This window comes from Bos indicus, chromosome 11, assembly GCF_029378745.1.
Source record: "Bos indicus isolate NIAB-ARS_2022 breed Sahiwal x Tharparkar chromosome 11, NIAB-ARS_B.indTharparkar_mat_pri_1.0, whole genome shotgun sequence".
Lineage (NCBI taxonomy): Eukaryota > Metazoa > Chordata > Mammalia > Artiodactyla > Bovidae > Bos > Bos indicus.
Window position 1 is genome coordinate 66,360,044 of NC_091770.1, and position 14,341 is coordinate 66,374,384.

The 14,341-nt window shown below is 40.7% G+C and overlaps 1 protein-coding gene across 1 annotated transcript in view; it reads right to left on the reverse strand.

The window, feature by feature from the left end:
* DNAAF10 (dynein axonemal assembly factor 10) overlaps positions 1 to 14,280 on the reverse strand; it is a 29,163-nt gene extending 14,883 nt beyond the window's left edge. The window contains exons 1-2 of the mRNA XM_019970415.2: positions 13,984 to 14,280; positions 603 to 703 (exon numbers count right to left, since the gene is read on the reverse strand). Coding sequence (XP_019825974.1) covers positions 603 to 703; positions 13,984 to 14,166 — 284 coding nt within the window. The 5' untranslated portion in view covers positions 14,167 to 14,280. The remainder of the gene's footprint in view (positions 1 to 602; positions 704 to 13,983) is intronic.
* Positions 14,281 to 14,341: the final 61 nt, after the last annotated feature.

Consider the following 14,341-nt stretch of genomic DNA (forward strand, 5'->3'; position numbering starts at 1 on the left):
ATTCATTCAATTCTAAATATGAGGAAATAACTCTAGGTAAAACATGAAAATTAAAAGCATTTGGTACTACTGAGATTTTGCTTATTCAAAACAGGTTTGTCTTGATTTACTCAAGAGATGTGTTCCTAAAAAGTTGTGCTCAGATGTAAGTTAAAGCATAAAAAGAAAAAAGTTTAATGAACTGGGAGTTCTATGTTAAACAAATTAAAACATACAAAAATATATTATTGTGTAATGCCAAATATCTTCTTAAAATGTAAACAACATCTGATTTTTCAGTGTTATACATGAGCATTGTTATATAATGTATCCTTCATTATATGAGGGAATAGCCCTTTATTACAAATATAGTGTTAAATGCTAGCACTAAACAGCATGTGTGGAAACAAATATTAATATTATTTGAAAAAGCTAAAGAAAAATGTTAGTATTTTGAAATAGATTTGAAATGTGAAATCTAAAAGTATATATTAAAAGGTAATTGCAATATTCTTATAAATAGTTAAAATTTAACAAAAAACATCTTAGAATTCTTTCAGTGGAAGCGTAACACAACTATCAAAGAAACTGCTTCTGTCTTCACACTGATGAAATAATCTTACCATATATGAAGGTTTCCAGCAAAATCTCCAGTGGCCAGATATCTCTGCTGTAAAGATGTTGCGCCAAATGTTCCACATTTAATGGGTTTGGCCTTTTCAATCTTAATAGAAGGGAGGGAGAGAGGATACGTTATTTAGGTAAGCACCTATTTATGGCTCTATTATGGGAATTAAATAAGGCACACAATTTTAAAAAGCAATTAAAATGTTTTCTGATAAAAAATTATCATGCTTTTCCTTCAGTAATTTTTGTATAGTCTAAAAGTACAGGCGGGCTTCCCTGGTGGCTTAGCTGATAAAGAATCCGCCTGTAATGCAGCCATGAAATTAAAAGACGCTTGCTCCTTGGAAGAAAAGCTATGACCAACCTAGACAGCATATTAAAAAGCAGAGACTTTACTTTGCCAACAAAGGTCCGTCTAGTCAAAGATATTGTTTTTCCAGTAGTCATGTATGGATGTGAGAACTGGACTATAAAGAAAGCTGAATGCCAAATTGAACTGTGGTGTTGGAGAAGACTCTTGAGAGTCCCTTGGACTGCAAGGAGATCCAGCCAGTCTATCCTAAAGGAAATTAGTCTTGAATATTCATTGGAAGAACTGATGCTGAAGCTGAAGCTCCAGTACTCTGGCTACCTGATGTGAAGAACTGACTCACTGGAAAAGATCCTGATGCTGGGAAAGATTGAAGTCAGGAGGAGAAGGAGACAACAGAGGATGAGATGGTTGGATGGCATCACTGACTCGATGGACAGGAATTTGAGCAAACTCCTGAAGTTGCTGATGGACAGGGAAGCCTGGTGAGCTGCAGTCCATGGGGTTGCAAAGAGTCGCACATGACTGAGTAACAGAGCTGGACTGAACTGAAAAGTACAGGCAGATCTTGGGAGATTTTGGAAGTTTGGTTCTAGACGACCAAAATAAAGCAAATATTTGCAATAAACTGAGTCAGATGAATTTCTGTTTCTCAATGAATGTAAAAGTTATGTTTATACTGTCCTGTAGCCTATTAAGTATGCAAATCATTATGTCTAAAAGACAATGTACACACTTTAATTAAAAAATGTATTATTGCCAAAAAACTCCTTTGATCATCCATGAAAAGAAACTCCTTATCCATTATTGTTTTCTAATGAGACTGCAGCAATTCAATCACATCTTCAGGCTCAACTTCTAATTCTAGTTTTCTTGCTGTGTCCACCACAACTTCAGTTACTTCCTCCACTGAAGTCCTGAACCCCTCAGGTCATCCATGAGGTCTGGATCAACTTCTTCCAAACTCCTATTCGTGTTGATATTTTGATCTCCTTCCATGAATCACCAACATTTTTAATGGCATCTAGAATGGTGAATCCTTTCCAAAAAGTTTTCAATTTACTTTGGCCAGATCCATCAGAGGAATCACTTTCTTTGGTAGCTGTAGCCTTAAGAAATGTATTTCTTAAATAACAAGACTTGAAAGTTGACATTACTCCTTGATCCATGGGCTGCAGAATGGATGCTGTGCTAGCAAGCATGAAATCAATGTGAATCTTATGGGTATATCTTCATCAGAGCTCTTGGGTGAGCAGGTATATTGTCAGTGAGCAGCAATATTTTGAAAGGCCTTTTTTTTCCTGAGTAGTAGCTCTCAACAGTGGGCCTAAAATATTCAACAGTTTGTTGTAAAACAGATGTGCTGTTATCAAAGCTTTATTGTCCCATTTATAGAACACAGCCAGAATACTTAGAATAACTCTTAAAGGAACTAGGATTTTCAGAATGGTCAATGAGCACTGGTTTAAAATTAAAGTCACCAGCTGTATTAGCCCCTAACAAGAAAGTCAGCCTGTCCTTTGACTTGAGGCATTGGCTTCTCCTCTCTCGCTATGCAAGTCCTAAATGGCATCTTCTTCAAATAGAAGGCTGTTTCATCTACACCAAAAATCTGTTGCGCAGTGTAGCCTCCTTCCTGAATTATCTTAGTAGGTCTGCATAACTTGCTGCAGCTTCTGCAGCACCTGCTACAGCATCTTCTATCAGCACCTGCTACTTCTTTAGTTTTATGTTAAAGAGACGGCTTCTTTCCTTAAACCATACAAACCAACCAACTTCTGCTAGTTTCCAACTTTTCTTCTGCTGCTTCCTCGCCTCTCTCAGCCTTCAAAGAACTGAAGAGAGTTAGGGCCTTTGCTCTGGATTAGAACATTCACACCTTGGCTACTATTTGATGCAAGATGCCTAACTTTTGGCCCATCTAGGCTTTCAACATGCCTTCCTCACTAAATGTAAACATTCTTGGTTTTTTTATTTAAAGTGAGAGACCTGTGACTCTTCCTTAGAGGCCACTGTAGGGCTAATTTCAATAGGGAGCCCTGAGGAGAGGAAGAGGGCTGGAGAAAAGTCAGCAAGTGAAGCAGTCAGAACACATACAACATTTACCAATTAAGTTTGCAGTCTTGTCAGGGTGTGGTTGATGGCATCCCAAAACAATTACAACATCATCATCAAAGGTCACTGACCAGAAATCACCAAAACAAACATATTACAAGAATTACCAAAACATGATACAGAGACACAAAGCGAGCAAGTGCTGGTGGAAAAACAGTGCTGATAGACTTGGTCAGCACAGGGTTACCAAAATCCTTCAATTTGTAAAAGATTCAGTCTCTGAGAATTCAATACAGAGAAGCACAATAAAAGGAGGTATGCTTGTATGTCAAATGAATGAGTTTTGCCTTTCTTCTCATCTCGCTAATAAGACATTAAAATGCTGATACCGCTAATATCTCCACTGGTTTGCAAATATGAGATTTCAGCTTTTAATGTGGTATTCTTCTTTAAGAGCCTCAAATAAAAGGATATAATGAAGATATTACTCTTCCAGGTGACAACAGGAAGAAAACAAAAACTTATGTGTCTTGTATAGTTTTCCCTGCAGAATCCTATAAACTGAGAATGGTTATGTCTGATTCTCTCTGAGACCGTTTTAGTGCAAACAGATGTGGATACCTGTGTGCACCAAAGGCACAGCTGTTAGCATGGATTAGCCCATGTTTTGATATTTCTTTAATTTAAAAGACTGTTGGGAATTCCATGGAAGTCCAGTGATTAGGACTCTTGAGCTTTCACTGCCAAAAGCCTGGGTTCAATCCCTGCTTAGGGAACTAAAATTCCACAGCCACTTGGCCAAATAAATAAATGTAAATAAAAATAAAAGACTATTGTTCTAAGTCTATATATAACAGTTGATCCTTGAACGGCACAGGAGTTAACCCACATGTAACTTATGGTCAGCTCTCTATATCCAAGATTCCTCTGCATCCGTGGATTCAACCAACCATGGCCCATGTAGTAATGTACTATTAACTCTTGAAAAATACCTGGGTATAAGTGACCCATGCAGTTCAAATCCATGCTATACAAAGGTCAATTGCAGTTACATCAGTAAAACAGCCACATGCAAACTCCACCTGTGCATGTCACTGAAGTCCATCGTGGAGTCTACATGTCTAGCTGCCTTGGCCCCTGGAAACTCTAGAGGACATGGAAGTGAGGTTCTATGGAGTCACAAACAGTTGAACACCACTGAGTGAGTACACTCACATATAGACACACATCCACACATCACACTCTAGCTGCAGAATAGCACCTTCCATTTACTGTCAGCTCAACAGGGCAAAACTATTGCTCTTATTTAGTCTCTTGCAATCTTTAACTTTTTTCTTTTTTGAATTTTTACTGCAGCTGATTTACAATGTTATGTTTGCTTATTCATTTTTAATTTTTGGCCATTCCCTGCAGCATGTGGCATCCCAGTTCCCAGACCAGGGATCAAACACACACCCGCTGCATTGGAAGGTGGAGTCTTAACCATGGGACTGCCAGGGAAGTTCCCTTTTTTTTTCTTTTATTCTTAACAAAAATAGTACATGTTCCCTATAAAGATGCAAACAAAACCAAAGACCTGAAGGGTGAAAAGTAAGTTTCCCTTTGACACTCCCCAGAAGTAATCCCCATTCTCTTAGACCCTTTGCTACATATAGATTTGGTTTAATACAGAGAGCATCATAATATCAATATATTATCCATTGACTTGATTTTTTTCACTTAGAGATATATCTGGATGAATTTTTTTTCTCTCTACAGAGTTCCCCAGTTTCTAGGGCACTTTCCCTGTAATCTTTGAGTTGCTGGGCCAATCTTCAACCCTACCACTAGGGTTGGCCTGTTTCATATATTTTGTGAAAACAATTTTCCTACCACTTTCAATGTCTGGTTGGGTATTTCCACATAGGATATATGCAGCAATTTTCAAAGAAGAAAATAAAAATTCACTTAACACAAACTATAACTGAACTTCTCTTTCATGATTCAAAAGAAATCATCATGCTCCGGGGCTTTAGAAACTCCCAGCCTGCTGAGCTTTCTGCTTGGGATCTGGATGAACTAGCGGTTACTAGGTAGCCTGGCCTAAAATAAAGCTGGGACTCTTTGGAACTGTCCAGGACCTTTTGATTAAATTTTGTTTAATCAGACACCTACAGTAACATGGTGGTAAAAGATTATATTGATGAGAATAGAACACAGAATGTTAATTTTTTCTCCTTTTTAATACACTGGTGATCTGAGATAGCATCAGTTACATTTGACATCAGAAAACTGATATTTATCTGTTTCAGCTATTTTTCCAATTTTATGGAAAACGTATCTTACAATGGGACACCATGGAGGATCAAAGTTTCGTCAATTTAATAAAGCAGTTTCCAATTCCAAATCATTTACATCCTCCCCACCATAGGTTCAGTCAGTCAGTTCAGTCGCTCAGTCATGTCTGACTCTTTGCGACCCCATGAATCGCAGCACACCAGGCCTCCCTGTCCATCACCAACTCCCGGGGTTCACCCAAACTCATGTCCATCGGGTCGGTGATGCCATCCAATCATCTCATCCTCTGTCGTCCCCTTCTCCTCCTGCCCCCAATCCCTCGCAGCATCAGCGTCTTTTCCAATGAGTCAACTTTTTGCATGAGGTGGCCAAAGTACTGAAGTTTCAGCTTTACCATCAGTCCTTCCGAAGAACACCCAGGACTGATCTCCTTTAGAATGGACTGGTTGGATCTCCTTGCAGTCCAAGGGACCTCTCAAGAGTCTTCTCCAACACTACAGTTCAAAAGCATCAATTCTTTGGCACTCAGCTTTCTTCACAGTCCAACTCTCACATCCATACATGACCACAGGAAAAACCATAGCCTTGAATAGACGGACCGTTGTTGGCAAAGTAATGTCTCTGCTTTTGAATATGCTATCTAGGTTGGTCATAACTTTCCCCACCGTTCCCTTCCCCCAAATAAAATACCTGAAACAATATGTTAATACTGATATAGCTAATCACTCAATTAACTAATTAATCATTGTAGCTAATCACCTAGTCACACTATTAGAACACAATTTCTATAGCTAAACTAATTCAGACTTCCAACTTGGACCAACTGAAGAAACAGCTCCCCTCTCCTTCCTCCCACTTGTCTCACACAGGGCCTGGCTCTCCCCCAGCTCCAGGTCACTGCTAATGACTCCCTCAGTCTAAGGCAGAGGATGTGAACAGGCCTCTCAGGTAAGAAACAGGTGGGCCCTGAGGGACAGGAATATGCTTCCAGGGACTTGGGAATTAAGAACTAGAGGAGGGCTTGCACCGTATATTGATATAACTCTCTGGGAAAATTCTTCCCCAAATAGCCTTGGGAAGACTGGTCACCCATTGTCTTCTCTTCCACTAGCTAGAGATTCTGCTTCCCATAATTCTACTGCTTTCCCCAGGAGTCTCTGATGGAGTCTCTCTTCCTCCTAGGTCATGAAAGAGAAAAAAGTTGACCCCTACTTTTCAGTCCCTGTAGGAAGCACACAGTTCTAAGTGTTTACCGCTACTAATAAAAAATTGGGAAGCCAAAGTTTTCCTCTGTTATGGCTTTACCTAACTTTTGCCTTTAGACCCTGTGGAATAGAGAAGACAGAAAACTGCAACCACTGATCTTCCAGTACCAACATAAATTCACAGATACACAGATACACACACACACACAGAGCTAATGGATATTTTTTTCTCAGGTTTAAGTTTTCTTCAATAATTTTTTTAGTTTGTCTGTTAGGAAATACCAGCTAATAAACACCAATAAGAAAACCTGGAAATGAGGATTAAAATTTTTATGTATGGTTACTTCTTGTGATGCAAATATCAAAATATATATAATATATATACTCAGAGTATATGTATTTTTTTCTACTGAGAATATGTATCCTTGTGCAGAGGTGGAACTGATTATTATAATATTTCATGTTGTTCTAAAAACCACACCACAATGGCCAGATGTACTGACACCTGAACACATCTGAGAATCCCTACCTTAGGAGAAAACAACCTGAGAACTACTCTAATAATAGTACATGGTGGGGCCTATACTAGATAATTTAATGTGTATCATCACATGAATTCTAAAAGAGGGGTTTATTGCAAATAATGAATGGAATGAGATAAAAATGTATCTACATTTAGAGGCACAGACCCACAGGAGTAGCACCAAGGCCTGTGGTATATAAATGTACAAAGCCCTTCAAAGGCTGACCTTGCAGGTCTCTCTGACCTCATTTCCTGCTTCTCTCCTTTCACACTCCAGCCACACCCGCGGCTGCATTTTTGTTCTTCACCAGTCACGCTGCCTCAGGGTATTTGCATTTGCTGTTCCCACTGCCTGGACTGGTCTTCCCTCCTGTCATCATGATTTCTACCAACAATTTCAGCTTAGATTTCAGCTTAAATGTCAATGCCTCTAAGAGAGCCTCCCCACCCCTCTAATCTTAAGTGAAACCCCCAAATCCCAATCACTTGCCCTGTTTAATCTTATTTCACTTATCAACAAAACTCTTTTATTCACTCAATTATCTATTTCCTCCCTTCCTAGAATGAATACCACAGGAATGGGGCCCTCAACAACTTGTTCAACACCTAATTGGTGCTCTGCTGCTGCTAAGTCGCTTCAGTCGCGTCCGACTCTGTGCGACCCTAAAGACGGCAGCCCACCAGGCTCCCCTGTCCCTGGGATTCTCCAGGCATGAACACTGGAGTGGGTTGCCATTTCCTTCTCCAATGCATGAAAGTGAAAGGTGAAAGTGAAGTCGCTCTGTCCTGCCCGACTCTTAGCAACCTCATGGACTGCAGCCTTCCAGGCTCCTCCGTCCATGGGATTTTCCAGGCAAGAGTACTGGAGTGGGGTGCCACTGCCTTCTCCTCAACATTTGTTAAATGAAAGTATAAATGAACATGGATTAACTTCTCAGTCCCACTGCTGGATAGAGGGAAACCACTGCTGGAGGTCATGTTCCGTTTTCTCCTGTCTTATTTTCACCTGACAGACCATAGTTTTCAGTGTCATTTTATATGCAATAATAAAAACAGCATCCATATATGGAACACCAATGTATCAGATACTGTTCTAGATGTCCTTCTGTGCTAGTCCATCCCTTCTCTTTCTAACACACGCCACTGCAAATTAAGTGTTTGGGACACCCCTTTCCAGATGACAAGCAGGTTCAAAAGATGAGGAGACTCGCCCAAGGATCCTACAGTCAGGTAGATTCCAAGCTCTTTCTACGACACTAGGCTGTCTCCAGGACTATATGTAAATCAGTTAAATAAACATTTCCTATGTAGCCCCCATTCTATAAACCCGAGCCCTTAGAAGTCCCAAAGAAATGCTCCAATCCTTAACTAGACTGGTGAGGTAAGTAAGGCCTGACTTAAACCTACTTTCAGATTTGTGTCCTTTGGTTTTTACCTTCATTTTGTGTCTTCATAAAATGTAAACATGATATTTATGCTTCCTGTTATTTTTTTATTCTTGTGTCCTTTTATCAAAGGATAGCCATATATTCTTCTATCAAAAAGATTTAACTAGTGGTCCGTTGCAAATGATGTTTAAAGAATCAAATTAAAGATAAAGAATCAAATTAAACTCAAAATACAGAACCATATTGAAAAATAAACTCAAATGTGTAAACATCTTGTTATCTGCACAGCAGGGAGGGCTGCGCTTTGCTCAGAAAGGCTGAGCTAGGTTGGCAAGTGGACTTAAAAAAGCAGAAGTGTTTGCTTTTTCCTTAGATATTCATGGAAATGATAACATTAGCTAAATTAAGAAAGGACATTGGAGTAAAGTTAATTTTTCTTTTTAATAGTTCATAAAAGGGACCCCTCCTTGTCCCTGTTAAATGTTTTACCTTTGGAAAAGAAAAGATGTAAAGAATTCAGAGGACACTTAAGTTTTCCTGCTAGAAAACTGGTTTAAAAAAAAAATGGAGATCTATTTTGCAAAATGTGTTCCACAAAGTAAATTAGAATATATTAACTTTTGCTATGATACTGAAAATGACTGTGGATGACAGACCTATTTGACCCCCAGTTGTTGGTTCTCTTTGCTCTAAGTTAAGGTGATTAAGGAAGCCATGATCGATAATTCCAGCAGAGCTATTTTTGTTCTATCTGTGGGTGGGTCTAGTACAGCTTGTCAGTATTTCCTCCTCCACATCCTGGCACTACTTAATTAACATTAAAAGGTTTAGTCAACCAAATGTTAACAAGCAGTAAATTCAGTGGCACAGGGGCTAAAAAAGCAGAACTTTATTAGATTATTACTAATTTTTAAAGTGTAAACATCCCCAAATGTGGCACTTTTCAGGGCCACCCCTAGTCCTTTGGGCCAAGTGGTGGTGGTTGGGGCAGTGGGGGGAGTGGGGAGGTGGGGGTGTGGGGGTGGGGGTGGGGGTGGGGGTGTGGTGTGGGGGTGGTGTGGGGGTGGGACTGTGGAAGGCGCCCTCTACAGGCTGATGGAAGTTTCGCACAGGAGGGGAAAAGCTGGAGAGAGATGGATTTCAGCCTTCACTTGAACCCTTGGCCAGATACCTGTGTGCAGTTTAACAAACTACTCAATTGTATACGAAGACCCTGCCTTCATTCCCTATCTATCTGATTAGTGATAAGGAGGCACCAACAAAGACCCATTTTCTTCCTTCCTTTTTATCCTGCACCCAAGGACTCGAGCACAAGGCTTGAGGTAGTTCTACAAGGATAAAATCAAGTTTCCTAATATTTTATGTTTCCTAATTTTTTAACCAATAATTCAACTAGCACAATGATAGCTAGAAACTAACTTAGCTCTAGAAGAGGGAAAAAGAGGGAAAAGAAAGGAAAATGCATTTGGGAAGCTCCAAAGGTACCTATGTGGCTCCATGGTAAAGAACCCGCCTGCCAATGCAGGAGGCTTGGGTTTGATCCCTGGGTGAGGACGACCCCCTGGAGGAGGAAATGGCAATCCACTCCAGTATTCTTGCCTGGGAAACCCCATGGACAGAAGGAGCCTGGCAGGCTGCAGTTCATGGATTTGCAAAAGAATAAGACACAACTTAGTGACTGAACAATGAAGACAGTCAACCCTACTACTCATTAGAATCATCTGTTGGAAGTTTAAAAAATACTAATGTCTGGGACTCAAACTAGTCTAGAGGCAAGAAAGAGTCCAAGTGCATCAGTTTCCAGGGGTGGAACCAAGGCATGAATATTTTACAACACGTACACCCAAGAACACACAACACAACAGTAACGATGCACATTCAGATGCTCCTGGTGCACAGTAAGAGCTGAGAATCACTGGGACTGTTCTTAGCCTATATTCTTTTCCACGGCATCATCACAGCCAAACACAATGTAAGCTCTCAAATCTGTGCATTTGTTTTACCCTCACTTTAGGCAGTAGGCTGTTTAGGAGGAAGGACTCATCTTTCAAGTATTTCTGGTCCTTCTTTATCATAGTACCTTGAAACGACAGGTTCTCAATGGAAAATTTATGGTAGAAAAAGAGAAGACTCAAAGGATACAGGTGAAAATATAAAAAGTGGGTGACATCCATTTACTTCTTTTCCCTAACTATATTTTTGGTATATTCTATCATGAACATACATTACTTTAGTTAAAAAGCAAAATTATTCCAAGAAAAATGCTGCTAGACTCTTCCAGAACTCTAGAAGAGACAAAGAACACGATTTCTCTTTATAGAACAAGTGTATTCATGAAATGTACACAAGTCATAAAGCCCTACTAAAAATATGTCACAAAACTCAACTCTGGTTGAGTTTTGACTAGTATTTATTCCCAATAGTTCACCATATTCTTTCTCCATTTTCAATGTTTCCTACGTGTTCAAACTCCTGGCCTCAATCAATTAGTGATTAATAAATCAATATTTAAATGTTCCAAGTTATATCCTTTTACAGACATAAATTCACTCATTCTTTTAACAAGTCATTGATTGAGTGGCTGCTCCTTTTATACCACACTAAAGAAAGAACTGTCCTTACTCTCTGGGAGTTTACAATCTAATTAGAGATACATGGGACAGAAGGATATATTTCTAGCACAGATAATAATGGTACTTATGTACCACAGGAAAGCAATAAAGAAAAGTTACTTTATGTGGGGATCAGGAATGAGATGTCAACAGTCAAATAATCTGAACTGGATCTTAGAATAGCAACAGGTGACTGGGGGCTAAGTGATGAAAAACGTAAGGAAAGGTAGGAAAGAACATGCCGTGTTTAGGAGCAGAGTGCCTGGCTAGCAAAGACAATCTGAACAAGAAAAGTAGCATTCATAGAATTTAAAACGGGATGAGGCCTTACATACTTTCTAATCTAAGCTTTTCTAGAGAAAGTGTATGCATCCTTTGCCTATCAGTTGAGGCCCTAACTCCTCCAAGCAGATTCTCTCCATAGTTCTTGGTCCCTGGAGTTACAAACTTCCCTGTAGTCTATGACAATGCTAACATCTGAATATAACTGATTTTTTTTTTCTAGGCAACCCAAATAAAGGCATTTAAAAACTGGTAAACAGATATAAAAATGTTAATATCATTATTCTCCAATTCTTCCATTAGTGTAATCTTTACAAAACTTGTAAACCTAACCTTGCCACAAGCTGCTTAAAGCCCTTCACTGATGTCCCATTTTTCTTACAAAAACAGGCATAAATCTTTTAAATGATCTACAGCATTTGCAAGGCCTCCTCTCTGCTGTTTTGTTCCAAAAGGAGATAATCTCTCTCCCTCATTGCTGAGCTGTTTCCTCTTGTAAACCTCAACTCCTAATTTGACCTAGTTAGCTTTTACTCTGGAGAAGGCGATGGCACCCCACTCCAGTACTCTTGCCTGGAAACTCCCATGGACGGAGGAGCCTGGTAGGCTGCAGTACATGGGGTCGCTAAGAGTCCGACACGACTAAGTGACTTCACTTTCACTTTTCACTTTCACGAATTGGAGAAGGAAATGGCAACCTACTCCAGCATTCTTGCCTGGAGAATCCCAAGGTCGGAGGAGCCTGATAGGCTGCTGTCTACGGGGTCGCACAGAGTCGGACACGACTGAAGCAACTTAGCAGCAGCAGCAGCTTTTACTCAATGCAAATCTGGTTTTCTGGTTTTGTTTTTACTCTCATAGAACCATGTGCCTTTACATTAGAGAATTCATCTCAGTTTGTGTTTTATGTATTGTTAGTTTGATTATTTAATTGATTCTCTCTCCCACTAGAAAAAAAACTCCATAATAATCAGGGACATTGTCTGTCATTTACTAGCCGGAGAATACCAGGCAATCAATTGACACTTGTTGAAAGAGTAATTGTTTTGGATTGTCTCCTCCAATTACATAGCAGGCATCCTAGTGCCTGCTTTGGCTCTGCTTGTATGACCAAGTACTTTACTATCTTGTACCTATTAAAAGACTCTCCACAGACAAAGAACTAGTCTCAAAAATATACAAGCAACTCTTGCAGCTCAATTCCAGAAAAATAAACGACCCAATCAAAAAATGGGCCAAAGAACTCAACAGACATTTCTCCAAAGAAGACATACAGATGGCTAACAAACACATGAAAAAATGCTCAGCATCACTCAGTATCAGAGAAATGCAAATCAAAACCACAATGAGGTACCATTTCATGCCAGTCAGAATGGCTGCGATCCAAAAGTCTACCAGCAATAAATGCTGGAGAGGGTGTGGAGAAAAGGGAACCCTCTTACACTGTTGGTGGGAATGCGAACTAGTACAGCCACTATGGAGAACAGTGTGGAGATTCCTTAAAAAACTGGAAATAGAACTGCCTTGCTGCTGCTGCTAAGTTGCTTCAGTCATGTCCGACTCTGTGCGACCCCATAGATGGCAGCCCACCAGGCTCCCCCGTCCCTGGGATTCTCCAGGCAAGAACACTGGAGTGGGTTGCCATTTCCTTCTCCAATGCATGAAAGTGAAAAGTGAAAGTGACCCAGCAATCCCACTGCTGGGCATATGCACCAAGGAAAACCAGAATTGAAAGAGACACGTGTACCCCAATGTTCATGGCAGCACTGTTTATAATAGACAGGACATGGAAGTAACCTAGATGTCCACCAGCAGACGAATGGATAAGAAAGCTGTGGTACATATACACAATGGAGTATTACTCAGCCATTAAAAAGAATACATTTTAATCAGTTCTGATGAGGTGGATGAAACTGGAGCCTATTATACAGAGTGAAGTAAGCCAGAAAGAAAAACACCAATACAGTATACTAACGCATATATATGGAATTTAGAAAGATGGTAACGATAACCCTGTATGCGAGACAGTAAAACAGACACAGACGTATAGAACAGTCTTTTGGACTCTGTGGGAGAGGGAGAGGGTGGGATGATTTGGGAGAATGGCACTGAAACATGTATAATATCAGATATGAAACGAATCACCAGTCCAGGTTCGATGCATGATACAGGATGCTGGGGCTGGTGCACTGGGATGACCCAGAGGGATGGTACGGGGAGGGAGGTGCGAGAGGGGTTCAGGATGGGGAACACGTATACACCCGTGGCGAATTCATGTTGATGTATGGCAAAACCAATACAATACTGTAAAGTAATTAGCCTCCAATTAAAATAAATAAATTTATATTAAAAATAAAATTCAAAAATAAAAAAATAAAAGACTCTCCACAAACACACGCGCACTGCACAGAAACGCCTCGAATTTAAATGTGAAGTCATAACGTCACCTCCAGGGACCTCGCACTGGACTGGGAGAGGGGTGGAGATGGCTGGAGGAAGGGACCCGATGAGAATTCACGTCTCGAACCAAGGCGTTTTACGTCCGAATTATTCCTCAATCTGCGGTCAATTTCGCTATTCCCGCGCAGCTTCAGCAGCGCTTTGAGGGGACGCTGGACAAAGGCTCTGGCAAAAAGGAACGCACAACTCCCGCCCCCAAGATCCGCACTCCCCTCCAGCAGCAGTCCCAGATCTTGGAACTGGGAGGTCTCGAGCCGGCACCCACCTCCCGCAGCAGCTTTAGGTCCCCTTGCTGGATCTCGTACAGCTGAATGACGCCGGTGCCCCGTGCGAAGTTGCCCATGGTCACAAATTTGGCGCTGCAGGGCATCCACTTACAGTCAAACACCGTATAATTGAGGCTCTTCTGGATATGGGAGATGATCTGAGGCTTCTCGAAGGCCGACATGGTCCAGCCGAGAGATTTCGCCTCCGCCAAGCGGGACACAGCCGACTAACCCTGACGAAACTAACCTGGAAACCAGAGTCCAAACGTTATGGCTAGTTTGTCCCTCCCGCTTGCCGTAGGCGCCCCTAGAACCCTAACAAGTAGTTTTAGGTTTCTCAGATAATGCCGGATGCTC